The following is a 15,022-nucleotide window of genomic DNA, read 5'->3' on the forward strand; positions in this document are numbered from 1 at the left end:
AATAGATCCGGGTTGTTATTTCACCTCCAAGAGTTAGGCTTCAGATTACCCACTGCAGACACCCTCAGGAATGTAAGGGGAGCTCTGACTGTGTATAAGTATATTATGTAAAATAAATAAATAAATAACCATAGTGGGTGCTGATTTATAGTAACAGCTGCTTGGATAAAAGCCCAAAAATTATCAGGTAGTGTTTATGCACAAAATATCCCTTGTGACTGGCTTTATAATGGGCCTACTCGGATCACCCCAAAGGCAAAAGCCTGACCACCACATGTTTGCCAATCAGCCCCTCCCCAAAGCCTGGCTCCAAGGTGAGTTCTTGATATCATTGATAATCAAGACTGTCCTCCCAAAAACAAACAAACAAACTGCTCGTGCAGGCAGGAACAGCCTATCGTGATATTAAAAGAATATGCAACCTCCAATGGTTGTGAGAGAACTGGATATTAAGTATAAAAATGGCATCTGTTAAGGTTTCTCTGACACATTGTAGAGTAGAAGTATGCATTAGCATAAACAGAAATAGATATACTTAAGCAGAGTATGAGCAAGTCAAAATTGTTAATATTTGCTGTTGTATTACTTTTTGCAACCTTCACTGAGCTGCGATGTGAAATAATCACGATGCGTGTAACCTTGCACCAACTTGAATTCTTCTTTGACATAAAAAGAACTTCAATGCCACAGTTGGGGATCACGTAAAGGTTTTATATGCACAGGTAAAAGCATATGGCTTAAGCATCAAGTCAGTGTCATGTTTTTGCATTATTTTGTAGGAGTTATTTTTCCAAAGATGACATCCAATATTATAGTATTATAGTCCATGTAATCCTTCAGAGGAAAGGCTTTTGGGTTGACTCTATACAATGTTATCTTATAAAAAGCAAAATTACATATGATTCTTGCCAACGTTTGCATATCTTTTGCATTAATACCTTTCCTTTTTTTTTGTAGCCGCTCATTTGTTAAATATTTTTGGAATGACATTTCTGTCTTTATTATTCATAGGTATAATGAAAGATATAATGAAACTACTCCAGAGGGACTTCATCAACAGCTGTTTTAAATGATACAAAACTAAAGTGTAGACCGTTTTTTGTTTGAAAGCTTTATATGACTTGCACTTCCCTCTGATCCTCTCCGGCATGAACATTTCAAGTTTTTCCAGCAACAACAGAGACAGGCTCAATTCCTCCGACATGTACAGTGTGGCTGTAGCAAGAGGGCTCTTGCTGATTTGAACATGCAGCTGGATTGGTCTTATGAATTAATTACACAAGTGTTTATAAAAGCAAAATAATATTACAACAACAGCGAACAGTAAAACATGTATCACACGTGCAGCATATTGGCAAATTCTTGTTATTGGAGCCGTTGCTCTAGTTCACTTTTAATTAATTCATTAAATCAAATCAATTTCCACCTGTCAGATTATAACTTTCATTCATTTCGCCTAACTTGATAAAATTGTATCTTCATACACAGCCAGACTCAAGTCTAACACCGATGCTAACAAGACAAATATCCATTCAATTGTTACAAACGGTCCATAATACGGCAAACTTCATGACCACATGCTGCATCTTTTGAAGATTGGAACTAAAGTGGTTTGCCCTGTGCAGGGGTTTTAGTAGGAGGATTGAGAGTTTGTCAAGTAGATGTTCTGCCCCTTCAGTACAATTTACAGCCTTCTGCCAGTCAAACACACATATCAAGTGTCAGATTTATGTGTATGTATAGCCCAGCAGCTGGCTGCCAACTAACTTATCACAACACTGTTGTTGCTGATAGCGAGAAATGCCATTGAGACTGTGTTCACACTCATCCGTCCGTTCTTCTTCTCACACACAGAAGGAAGTTATTTTTTTGTCAATTTTATTAGCAAACAATTGACAATTCCCTTTTTACACATTTGGAAGTACACTGCAAACAAGTGTTTTCAGGCAATTTATCCCAACCAGTATGAAACATAGTAAAAAGCTAAATATGGTAACTACACTGATACGTTTTACTGTAAATGGTGGGCAGATATATTGTGTTCACACAAATGGAAAGAAGTAAGAGCGTCATTAGTTTGTGTGCAATCTCGTGGCATATATCTACACTGAAAAAGACACATAATATAGATTCATAATCACATTCCCAGGGCCAGCCCAAGACTTTTGATATTTTTTTTAAGCAAAACTGGTGGCACACTGACATGCCTCCAGTTTCCAAATATGGGCAAACGTGTGTTATAATCATGAAACTTTCATGTGACGAGCACTTTAAATCATAAAACATCAGAAAGGAGAAAGGTTAATTATGTGTGGTGTTGTAAAATGGCTTTGGCACAGCATTAGGTACCAAGCAAAAACCTGAAACAAAATCGAGGGACATATAGAGGCTGAAATGCTTTTCAAGATTATTTGATCGTGTTATTCCACAGAGAAAATAACAGAGGAGTTAGTAACATGGGTAAAATCAATACAAAACAAAGTGCACTTTTGCGTTCAAGATCCCAAACTGTTGTCCCTTTTCAAAACGTTTGCTGAAGTTGAAGTCATGACTTGCTAGAGCTGGCATTATAACGTGCTACTGGATGAATTTTCAAAGACTGAAGCGAGGATTCAAAGTTTATTTTCTCAAGTTTTTTGGAAGACATCATCGGCTCCTTCATACTGATTTTTTGATGATCCACATCTGAGCAAAACAGTCATCAAATCGGCATAAAATGAGACTGATGCATCTTGTAATAATCATGTGATGGAAGGAAGCTGAAGGGATGAGATCATGTGGATTAGGTCACATTTTGAATAAAAAAACTATTGCACTCCACAGGAAAATCCTGAAAACTAGGCAGCACTGCTTTTAACACAACTTATCAGTAAAAGCTACATTGAAGAAGCTCAGAGGGAATTAGTTGTTTATGCGGATAGTAAAGCGCACGATGCGTATTCATAGATCTGCAACTGTTAAAGCCAGAAGCCGTTTTTTTTTTTTTGTTGTTGGTTTTGTTCAAAAAAGAGATTTGTGGGTTAAAAGAGATAGACAGGCATACAGTTATAAAGAATCTGTAACAAGTCAGCTTTGGCTCCCGTGTCAACTTAACCTATGAGAGCTGAATGATGCAACTGCAATAAAAGGGTAGAAGATCTAAAATCATGTCCAGGAATGTGAGGAGCTCTGTGAAAGCTCCAATATGCTTTACTACAATTAAAAGACGGCAGTAAAGACCTGAAGTTCAGAGGAATGAGGCACAAAAAGTGAAAAAACAAAACTCAGAGAGCCGACTCTGGAGCAGAGCGGCGTCAGTAATTCAGAGCAGAATGGAGACAAAGGTTCAAAAAGGGGTCAGCATGTCGACACAGCGCCACGTCTGATTCTCCACCTATAAATTTCTGTGAACGTGAGATTTGAGCTCTAAAATACGAGCTTCCTCTGAATGAGGCCTAGTTTCCAGATCCCTCTATTTTCATCGCAGGCCAAGTAGTAAAACAACACTAGATGTGAGAGCTGGTGCTGATTATGTGAAAAAAGGAAGGATGAAAAATGTTTATGAGACAATTAAGAATTTGGCAAGACCTCACAAAAACCAACCTCCCTTGTTTTACTGTTGTAAAGTAGCAGCAAAAGACTGAAGGCGGGTTGGCTCGCCAGTGAAAAGTTAACACTGGCAGGATTCTCTACACACTGTGTACCATGTGCAGCAGAGGGCACATTATGCACAGGAGCGTTTTGATTCGTCTTCAGTGATTGTGGAGGGAAATGCAGAACAGATGTAAGGAGCTGGAAGTGTTATCATACAATAGTTAAGTTGGAAAATGTTGACTGTAAGGTTCTTCTGATCACAGAGGTTTAATTTTACAATGATTGCTTATCATTCTCAGGGATATGTGGCAATCAAACTATTTACCAAAGGCGAAGAGCGAAGAATAACAGAGTTCACAATTAAAAGGAAATTTGAGAAACATGCTTTTTACTTTCTGGCAGAGTCTGATGAGAGGAGCGATGCCACAGTGAATCAATCCATCAAATATGAAGGTTGGTGAGAACAGTTTCGCCTGACTCAAGTAAACTAAAGTGACCATCTCCTGGCTCCAGCTACACATGTACCATACAGATACAGCAGTGGTATCAAAATTTCCAAAAAACTTGAACTATTCCGTCAGCGTAGAGGAAGTAGGCTCCCACACATCTTTCATTTCTGCATCTTTTACTGTGTGATTGCGGTTTACATTAAAACAGCTCTCTGGTGTTTTGCCTTGACTGAAAATGTCAGTCGCACAATAGGACTTAAAACCCTTCTTGTGTGACATTTAACATTTACGTCTCCCTTTTAAAGCTTATATAAATTAGTGAGCACGCCCATTAACACAAAAGATGGTTTCTTCATGAAGTCGAGGATATTTTGGGAGACATTTCCCTAAAAAGGCAGTAACTTGTGACTTAGTAAAGAATTAGACTTAATCCCTTAATTCCCTTTTTTTGGTTGAAGAATAACAGATTTGTACAAATGTAAAAAGTAAATGACCTGTCGTAAATTCCTGTGATGAAATGCTGGGAAAAAAAAAAGTTGGGTCTTTCACTGATGCGTGAATGTATGAATGCAAGCATGAATTTAACCTGCCAGCAATTTAAAGATGACAGATGATTTGCTGTTGTTGAGTTCCATAAAAACGTGTCAGTTGTTGCCGTCAAAGGCGCGCTTCTGCGCCCAGGGGGGGGGTCAGTGATGGTGTCTGGTGGCTTTAAGCTGAAGAGGGCACAGCGGGTAAGAAAAGGTCAGGTCAAAGGTCGGGTTGGGAACAGTCACCAGCATCATCAGCAGCACGTCCTGCGAGACTCGGAGGCCTGTCGTCCCAATTTGAAACCTTTCCCTGAGGTTGCCCCTGCTGCTTCAACAACAGGGATGCGCTTACCTGCCAGGACACACACACACACATTTTAACATTCAACCATTTCTGTCCTTTATCTATTTATCTATTTATTTCTTTTTGTTTTTTTAGAATGTTTCCCTTTGGTGATTAAGGTCAATGACAGAAAGGTTTTATCTCAGTTTCAGACGACATCTTAAGTCTAAGCACATTTAGAGTATTCAGTGAGCTTCGTCTGCAACAGTGAGTACTTGTCAAAAAAGATGGGACACTGTGCAATGATGTGCAAATGATCTAAATCCCAATGATTGGACAAAGACAAGATATCAAATGTTTAAAGTGACAAATCTGCTTATCTTTTGGAAAAATGTGTGCACAGTTTGAATGTGATGCCTGCAACAAATTTCTAAAAGGTTGTAGTGATAAATTTGATAATTTATGGTACATAATATCATTAAAAAATGTTCAGCGAATCTGGAAAAATCTCGGTTTATAATAAAACCAACAAAAAATGCATTAAAGAATTAAAAACAGACATGACTGACTCTCTGGTGGAAATCCCTGAAAGAGTCGGTGAGCACACTTCTTTGCTACGTCCTCTCTACATATTTTCTTGAACAGTAAGCCAGATCCAGAAACTTTCGGTTTAATTTAAAGTGGAAAAGTGTATAGTTTTCTGATGAATGTACACATAAAATTCCTGTTATAGCTACAGTCCCTTTTAGTTTTGTTTTAAAAGCCGTCAACAGGTCATGATTGAATGGATTCTGCTTCACATCCAACAAACACATCTCTGCCTGTGGTTTACTCATCACTGCCTGAACAGCTGCAACCTGCTTCACTTAAAAGAAAACAGTAACACTCCTAAAAACGTTTAAATAAATTCTTATGATCCAAGATACAACAGTTCTACTTTAAGATGCCGGAATAAGACAAAAACTGTTTACAGCTTAATTAGTCTAGGATGTGAAGCAAAAAACCCCAAACATGTTCAGACCAGCTTCAAATATTCAAGAAAACACACTCACTTATCTCTATAAACACCTCGTTGATGTTAACGGCATTCTTGGCGCTCGTTTCCACAAAGATGGCATGAATGGAGTCGGCATAGTCCTTGGCATCCTTTTCTGGCACTTCCCTGTAAACATTATGTTGCAATATGAAGGCAGAGTCTCCTGATAGCCATCAAATATTTTCCTACTGACATGTGGAAGGTTTTACCATTTAATGGATGAATCTGGGAGACCATTTTTCAATTCCAGAGACAGAAATCTAACAAGATTTACAGCTTTTTTTTTTTATTCACCCAGACCTAAAATATTAGTCCGATGTAAAAAAAAAGGTTATATCTACAATATTGCTTTCGGAAAACCCATCATTGCTCATCAGTTGCAAATGAGGAGTAATTACATACAAGCATTGTCCACATCAAAACGGCATAATTTACAAGCTAAGGGCTCACCTGGCGTCTAACAGGTCACATTTGTTTCCTGCGATGGCGACCACTATATTAGGAGGACCGTGCTGGCGCAGCTCCTTCACCCAGTTCTTCAATGTCTGGAAGGATTCCTGATGGTACGGGTAAAATGTTATGCCGATGAAAAAATAACCCAGACAGGCAGGTAATATCCCCTGTGAGTTTTTTTCTTGTGCAGAAGATAGATGAGCAGATGTGCACCACTGGGATGTTAAGGTACATAAATCACTGTGAAATCAAAATAATGGTATTTGCTGTAGAGATTCTTACACTAATCTTTAAATGTGTTGTTTCTGCACCACGGTCCATGCTAGCAACATTTTGTTCCCCTCCATGCACATGCTTGGAAATAACACACTGCATTGTTTTTAAAGTACAAACTTGGGTGTTTTTATATGCGTTTTCAGACAGTCAGTTATTTGACCCGTTTTTAAATATAAATGCTACACATATCAACCTAATCATCTACTGACTGTAGCTTCATATCTTTCTCCTAAAACTCTTGTATTTCATAAATGTATCAACTTCTCTTTTAACAGTCGTATCAATCTGACATGCTGATGGAAACACAGAGGAGCAACAAAAATCATACAGTCGTTGTACATATTTGTGATCGAGAAGAAAAAGTCAAAATAACCTCTTTTGTGATGTCATAAACAATAATGGCCGCCGCTGAACCTCTGTAGTACATCGGAGCCAGAGCACGAAACTATGGGAAGATCAAGAGAAAATGTTAAAGAGACGAGTATTAAAGAGCAACTCTTCAAAAGAAGAAATCCACATCCGCTGCTGTGAAGAAGACTGCACGTCTCCAGCTGTTCAGCACACTTTCTCTCTGCTTTAACAAGGTCGTTTCGTATGATCTGCCCTCGTCAGGTCTGACTCTGGCTTTGAGTCCATGTGAAAGCGGCATCAGAACGACGACGAATCTAAATAATCTTATTTGAAAACAATCAACGCTGACTCATCTTTGAAGACTTTGAAGAATTTTTGGACATGACAGAGCACTAAAAATATAATTTCAGTGAAATGGCGCTGTTATACATCTTTACCTCCCACAGACCATTAAACAGTGTTGTGGTTTTTCATGGACTGTGGCTAATCCATTACGCAGGCACAGACTTATGGAAATTACGTCACTGGGAGTTTCATTAAACTCAATCAGATCGGCTGTAACAAATTGAAAACAGAGCACAAAACTAAGACATCAAGTACCATTTGAAAAAAAATGAAAACCAAAGACCTGCTATTCTACAACTGTAAGCCAAGAGGCCGCGTTTAAAATGGAAGTATGGCAAGTCTTTTCACCTCACACATGTGAAAGTCATCAAGAGAAAGATGAGCAGAAAGTGTCAAAAGCTGTCAGTGTCTGGATATTTATGGAGGATCATATATTTGATCTTAACCCAATACGTCACAAGGAACTGCTTAATCAAAACAACATGTGCAGCATTTCTGATTCCATAGCTGCCTGTGAGGCTTGGCTTTGCCAGGTTTTGGTATTTTCTGGTGAAACCTTTCCAGCACACAGTGAGACGTGGCTTCATCAATAAGCCTGCTGTGATAATACATTAAAACGCACATTTCTTTTCCAGAGAACTTGAAGGGAATGATAAGTTTGAATCCAAGTATAATATCAGTCAAAAGTATCAGGATTCGGCTAACATCCAGAACAGCGTTCAATAACTTTCTCATCCATCAGCGCCAGGCAAATGACAAAGTGTTTCTGGAGTCGATTCTTTAAAACAAACCAGGGATGTCGCTATCTTTTTTCGGAAACACGTGCCTCGGTAAAGGATGAGTCAGACCCCAGAACAAACTCCTGAACTCTGATAAAAATTGTTTGCCTGATGAAGATCTTGTACCAAAATGTTACAAATAAGCAATCGAAAGCCATCTTAGATATGAAGTGGCTTCAAGTGTCCAACCAATCACATTCTCCAAATATCAAAGAAATACAGAGGGTCAAAAAAGATTTGAATCCAAAATGTGCCTATATGAACCTGGATGCCTGAAGGAAACAAACATTTAACAACAACAAAAAAAAAAAAGACCAGAACCCCACGTAATAAACATGAGAATATATCAAATAAATTCCAGTCTGTGACTCCAGTTGCATTAAAAACTTCCAAAGTTGCCAATTAGGAATTCATCAATTTCTAGACGGTACAATTATCAATAAAAGATCTCAAACACATAGTTCATATAGATCTACAAACAAAAAAGTGCAGATTATCTACAGTAGCTACTAATCCAAAAATATCTTGGAAGGATGAGCAGACATATTTTCTAATGTGATGGCATCTGGAAACAATCCTAAAAATTAATGAATCCTTCGGTCCCTTTGGAGCCAATGTTTGAAGAGCGTAGCTCCAGTACGCCTCACACTGTTTGAATCTAACATCACGGTCATCACCTCCTAATCTAAAATGGATTCTGACTGATAAAAAATGCCAGATGAATTTCAAGAAGCCTTACCATAATTTAACTCCAGCTGTGGCATTCACTTCATGTTTTGCTCTCATGTTTCTTTGAGGGCCATAAATACCTCCATGATAATCTTTATACTTATGAATATTGTGGGATATTTTTCAGATTTATGCAACCAGAGGGATATAAAATATAGCAACAATAAGAAAACAGAGGCTTTTCAAACCTTCCTGCAGCATGCTCTGGACTGGAGCTTTCAACAGGCCATTAAAGCCATGTGTCATACATTAACTGATGATATTTATATGAAAAATAAAGATGTAGATCTTAAAAAAAAAAAAAAAAAAAGGGACCTCACTTGCAATGACCCAGCCTTTCCGCCAATTCTATTTTCCTTTACAATAGGATGGAATAAACTATCCATCTTGGAGTGACAGTGTTACCTCAGAAAGCACACATTCCACATAATTATAGTTGTTACTGGCCCCAGGACTACCAATGGGATTCCAGCTTGGGATATTTGGCAGAGGCACTGAGGAGAGCGCTGTCTGTTTCATTGGCGGGTGTTGGAGCTGCACCACTGCCAGTCCTGTGTGGTCTATCTGTGCTTTAACCCAAAGAGCAATCAAAGCAAGGCCAGACGTCTGGCCACACAGAAACACAGAGAGCAACTCCAGTGATGCCCTGGGACAGCCGATTAATCGCTGAAACCAAGAGCTGGGTGTATAACGAAGGAGACCCTCCCATTCCAGTAGGATGCAGGGTTCCCCTTTGCTTGTTTTTAGTGAGAAATAGCAGTCAGAGGTGGAGGCCTGGATGGGCCGTTGATAGTTGGACCCAGATGTACATTTAAGGCCTTGTTTGGTCTTGAGATATGGATGGTGGAAATCAAACACCTTTCTTTTATGCTCTGCGTAATAAAGCTTTGGAGAGCTTTGTATTTCGCTTAAACTTGTCAGATTTTGATAGTTAAACGTTCTGCACAAGTTAGAAAACAAGCCACTTTGAGCCTAAAGATACTACGGTGGCTTTGTGGGAAAAGTGCACATGGAGCCACATGCAAAACCCACTGAAGGAATGAACTACTCTTTCACTCACTGTGAACTGCTTGGGAGATTGATTGGCCATGTGTGTGAAAAAGGGGGGGGATTGTGGGAATTAAAAAGTAAAGAAAATGGAAAAGAGCACAAAACAATCGCAGAAGAAATCGTTTGTTGCACAGAGGAAAACACAAAAGAAAAAAAAAACTGATATGGAGTGGCAGATAAGACATGTCAGAGGGCTGCGACAGGGTTTGAGTTTATCCTCCTGTTTTATCTTAAATGGGTCTGCACGGACATCCCGTAAAGGCCGCAAGGAAGCAGAATCCTCCAGGGGGAAGGAGGATGAAAGACTAGCCGTACCTTATCTCATCTCTCTGGAGAGAGCAGCAGCAGGAAAACAGCAGTACAATAGCTGAACACTGAGCATCAGAAAAAGGGAAGGTCCTGGACAGAAAAAGGGAAGTAATGTAGAGAAATGTGGGATGTAGAATGTGAGTCAAAGGAGAAAGCTGTTCCTTAGACTACAACTGTCTGGAAACTGGTGTCGATTTCACAGGAATAAGTGCTGACGCGGTGCTCAAACACAAAAATGTATCCTGTTTCCTTTTGTGTAGCCACCGATCATTTGCACGCGTTTGGATGGCCGGACATTTGGACACAAGAGTGAAGAATATTTAAGAAGAGAAATCCAAGTGTTGCATACAACATGAGGTATGACATGAAATAACAACTCCTCAATTCATACCCTAAAATATAAGGCTGGGAAGAGAAGACGGAAATGCGATAGAGGACAAAGAATAAAGATGACAGAAAGGACTAACAATGACAGATTTGAAGATTTTTTTTACTTAACAAACTACACTCACGGATTGAAAACACAATAACACTCCATGGGATTTAAAATGTGTAAAAAGGGCCTAAAAGAGGAGGACTTAAAGAAGTTATAGTCATTGGTGAGGTGGCAGAACTCTACCTATAGAAAGGAAAATGTTGCCCCCTATCAGAAATCCTGACTAACTGCAGTATTCACTTGCCTAAAAGCAGGTTAAGGGAGTGGTGTGACACATGCTGATAGTTCTTTCACTTCTGTTAATATCACATGAGGAAATTTGGAAAATTCCAAAATGAGAACAAAACTAAACCTCTGTGCCGTTGTCCTGCGACAGCAGAGACCAGCTATTCATCACAGCTGCTGAGGTCATAAGCTCAGAGGATGTTACTAACCCGCTCCTGTCCTGCCGTGTCCCAGATCAGGAACTTGTGCAACTCGTTTTGGTATTGGACTGTCTTGGTCATGAAGGACGCCCTGGTGGAGAGAAATAGTTTCATTGAGACTCAATGGCTTTGAACAGCAGATAATAAAACAAAAAGGCAGAAAACCTGCAAAAGTTTAATGTATCAAGAATGATCAAAGTGTAAAGCGCCCAATGGGGCATTCAGAGCTTCATCAATACAGTAAGGCTCGCAATAAATTAATCCTCTGTTTTGATTAGAGATTTGTATTTAGGTTTCATCTTAAAAACAACAAAGCAGGAACTTTGGCAAAAGAAAGAGTTGTATGCTAATATTCAGCAGACAGAGTCCATCTGGAAAGTATTCACAGTGCTTCACCTTTCCCACATTTTGTTATGTTACAGCCTTGTTCCAAAATGGATTAAATCTATTATTTCCCTCAAAAATCTACACAGAATACCCCATAATGACAAAGTGGAAAACATTTGTTTGAAATTTCTGAAAATTTATTAGAAATAAAAAACAAATACATAACGCATATACACAGATTTACAGCCTTTGTCATGACATTCAAAATTGAGCTCAGGTGCATCCTGCTTCCACTGATGAGCATTCAGGTGTCTCTACAACTCGACTGGAGTCCATCTGTGATAAACTGATAAGACTGAACACGATTTGGAAAGGCACACACCTGTCTATATAAGATCCCATAGCTGACAACTCATGTCAGAGCACAAACCGAACCATGAAGTCCAAGCAACTGTCACACAGGACTGTATCGAGGCACAGATCTGGGGAAGGTTACGGACAAATTGAAGGTCCCAATGAGCACAGAGGGAAGACATTTGGAACCACCAGGACTCTTCCCAGAGCTGGCCGTCTGGACATTCTGAGCAATCGGGGTAGAAGGGAGTCAGGGAGGTGACCAAGAACCCAACGGTCACTCTGTCAGAGCTCCAGCTTTGCTCTGTGGAAAGAGGAGAACCTTCCAGAAGGACGACCATGTCTGCAGCACTCCACCAATCAGGCCTGTATGGTAGAGTGACCAGATGAGAGCCACTCCTCGGTAAAAGGCACATGAAGTACTCTCAGACCATGAGAAATAAAATGCTCATGTCTGATGAAACAAAGATTGAACTCTTTGGAATGAATGTCAAGCGTCATGTCTGGAGGAAACCAGGCACCACTCATCACCTGACCAAGACCATTCCTACAGAGAAGCATGGTGGTGGCAGCATCATGCTGTGGGGATGTCTTCCTTCCAACAGCACAACGACCCACAGTCAGTAAAACAGGAGTGGTTTCAGGACAACTCTGTGAATGTCCTTGAGCGGCTCAGTCTGAGCCCAGGCTTGAACATCGCTGCACACCGAGGTTCTGTGTCGGTGTTTGAGACCTTCCACAAGGAAGGGTGGGAGGAGCTGCCCAAAAATACAGCGAGCCAAGCCGAGCTTGTAGAATCATACTCGAAAAGACTAGAGGCTGTAAACTGCTTCGCTAGAAGGTGCTTCAACCGAGTATTGAGCAAAGGCTGCCAACACTTTGACATATGTTTGTTTTTTATTAAGACATTTGTAAAAAAAATTCTGAGGGCGATGATGGCATTGATGCTTTTCCTCTTGAAATGATTCAGTGTAAATCTTGGATTCTATAGTCTTATAACGCAATGATAAATCTTGTTTTCGCTCATTCTTACTTCTCATATCCCTCCTAAAATAGTTTTAGAATAATGTCATTCTGTTGGATCCTTTTTTTTGCCACTTTAAAAGGACTTTTATAGAGCTTTTAACAGATGCCACACATCTACAAGCACAATCAGCATATTATCGTGAGGCAAAGTAAAAGCAGTAGCTAAAAACCGTCATTCTCCTCATTCTAATTTCATGGCTGATAAATATTAATTATAGTATCAAACGTTCACTATTTGCAGCTAATCTTTTTAATTCATTCCCTGTAATCTGTCAGTTATTTTCTCTGTTCATTTCTTATCTGCTTGGTCTTAAATAAATCTCCTGAAGCCAAATTTAAACTCTAAAACCAAACTGAATTCAGATTAATTATCTGTCGATTGATTAACTATTTTTTTCAGCTCTAATTGGAATCCGTGAATCCACTTAATGGTCCTGACTGTCGGAAAAAAACTACAACAAATGGGACTGAAAATGAACAAACTTTCAGGCACTGGAGGCAGCAGGAACTTACCCAATTGTTGGGTTAATGTTTGGGTCAAAACTGTCCTCCACAAATCTCCAAACAATACTCGATTTTCCAACTCCGGTATCCTGCAGAGACAAAATAAAGACGATGCTTAGTAAACATAGTCAGAAACAATTGCTTCTAATGTCTATTTATGGCATTTTTTCTCTTCCTGCTTACTGAGATTTAAAAACCCTATTTTTAAAGTCATCTGAGGGGGATAAATAGAAGAACAAGTTTAATTATGTTACTGATGGATGATGACTGCCTTATCTGAACTGAGCTGTAACTAATGATTACTTTCATTCCTGTTTAATTCCTTTTCATTGATGATGGGATCATTTATCCAAAGTGATGTGAAAATAAGAGTGAAAAGTCTGAGCCCAGTGGGACGGCTTCAGATGCATTCAGCGCAATTAAGAGTCAAAAACATAAAGATACAGGTTTCAAAATGACAAAAAAAAACACAGAACAAAAGCAGCCAATTTTCCCCATCGGTCATGTTAAAACCAGTAATTTTAGATTCAAGAATTGCCCAACTGATGGATAATTGGTATGTTAAAGTTCATTTTCTTTCAGTCTACTTGTCTGTGCGTTGTCTATTCTGTTTCAGCTATATATCCATCTCTTCAGTGGATGCAGGGAAAGGGAAAGTTATTCCAGAAATGAATTGAAATAATACTGTGACAAAAAGAATGACATATGCTCCAACCTGGACATGCATAAATGTTATTAGTGTGCTTTAATTTCTAAGCAGTGTTCTTTAACGGTTACTTAAGACTCTGGCTTTCAAAAGATTTTTGTTTGCGATTGATCCCTACAATTTCAAGTTACAAATTCATCTAAAATGCCTCCCTTTAGGCAAGTGTGACAACTCTAAATGTCCTTTTTAGTCTCTAAATCTACAATATTCAAATTAACAGTAATATGTAACACTTGAGGGTAGAAAGCTGTTGAGTGAAAGCTAAGAAGTGTTTATATTTATAGAAATAAACCAAACTTATTTTACAGACTTAGTAACAGATCAATTGGCTATGTGTGACAGCTCTCATTAAATCTCATGAGCAGATGATGGAGAGAAGGACTTGCTCTTGTGATGCTGATACACTGAATGGTGTCTTCTGCTATCTGTGTGATTCATTCTGTACATACACCTTTTTTTCTTTTTGCTGCGTTCAACAAATGGTAATATCGTTATGAGACAGCACAGCGTACTCACAAATTACCAAAACATGTGCTATTTAAAACATAAATGCCCAACAGTGTTGGTTCAGCCTGACAGATGAGCACAGCGGTTTTGACAATACAGGTACAATTAGGACTGAAGGCAGATAAGTGAATTTAAAAAGCGATACCGACTTACCCCCAGGAGACAAACTTTTAACTCTCTTAACGACATATCGATGTCTCAACACAAGTTTGAGATGAAGATCATTGACAATTTTCCTCCTCTGCTTGCCTCTTAACTTCAATATTCTTCAGCTGGTCTGCCTTTACGAAAAGCTTTGCTTCATCGTGATCAAAAGCTGAAAAATGCGCATCTCATTTTAGGTGATAAGTCCCACAGTTAGCGTTAAATCCCCCTGCTTTTCGTCGTATTTGCCATATTGTCATTATTGTAAACAGCTAGCTAGTGAACACCGAAACTCCAGATCGCACGGTCTCCATCTTGAACGATGGCACGCGGTCACGTGACAGTAACGGCAATTTTTTTTTTTTTTTGTTGGGAGATACACAAAGAAGCCCGCTGATTGTGTTTACCCTCAGTTATGTCGAGTTTGTGC

General features: G+C 39.2%; 1 protein-coding gene across 1 annotated transcript; it reads right to left on the minus strand.

Annotated features, from left to right (window-relative positions):
• Window positions 1–1,861: 1,861 nt before the first annotated feature.
• On the minus strand, window positions 1,862–14,978 carry rab22a (RAB22A, member RAS oncogene family). Its single transcript, XM_072381741.1, has 7 exons — window positions 14,602–14,978; window positions 13,245–13,324; window positions 11,034–11,115; window positions 6,974–7,045; window positions 6,322–6,428; window positions 5,888–5,997; window positions 1,862–4,904 (listed from the first exon to the last, which is right to left on the minus strand). The coding sequence occupies exons 1-7, from the start codon at window positions 14,635–14,637 to the stop codon at window positions 4,807–4,809; spliced, it is 585 nt and encodes a 194-aa protein (XP_072237842.1). The 5' UTR covers window positions 14,638–14,978; the 3' UTR covers window positions 1,862–4,806.
• Window positions 14,979–15,022: the final 44 nt, after the last annotated feature.

This window comes from Leuresthes tenuis, unplaced genomic scaffold (assembly GCF_036924035.1).
Source record: "Leuresthes tenuis unplaced genomic scaffold, fLeuTen1.0.hap1 SCAF_3, whole genome shotgun sequence".
Classification (NCBI taxonomy): Eukaryota; Metazoa; Chordata; class Actinopteri; order Atheriniformes; family Atherinopsidae; genus Leuresthes; species Leuresthes tenuis.

Coding starts and splice junctions, on each gene's coding strand:
- rab22a (XM_072381741.1), bottom strand. CDS start 14,637: ATGTCGTTAAGAGAGTTAAAAGTTTGTCTCCTGGGG. Junction 11,116..13,244: donor AACATTAACCCAACAATTGG/GTAAGTTCCTGC, acceptor TCTCTCCACCAG/GGCGTCCTTCATGACCAAGA. Junction 4,905..5,887: donor CGAGGTGTTTATAGAGATAA/GTGAGTGTGTTT, acceptor GTGTCCTGGCAG/GTAAGCGCATCCCTGTTGTT.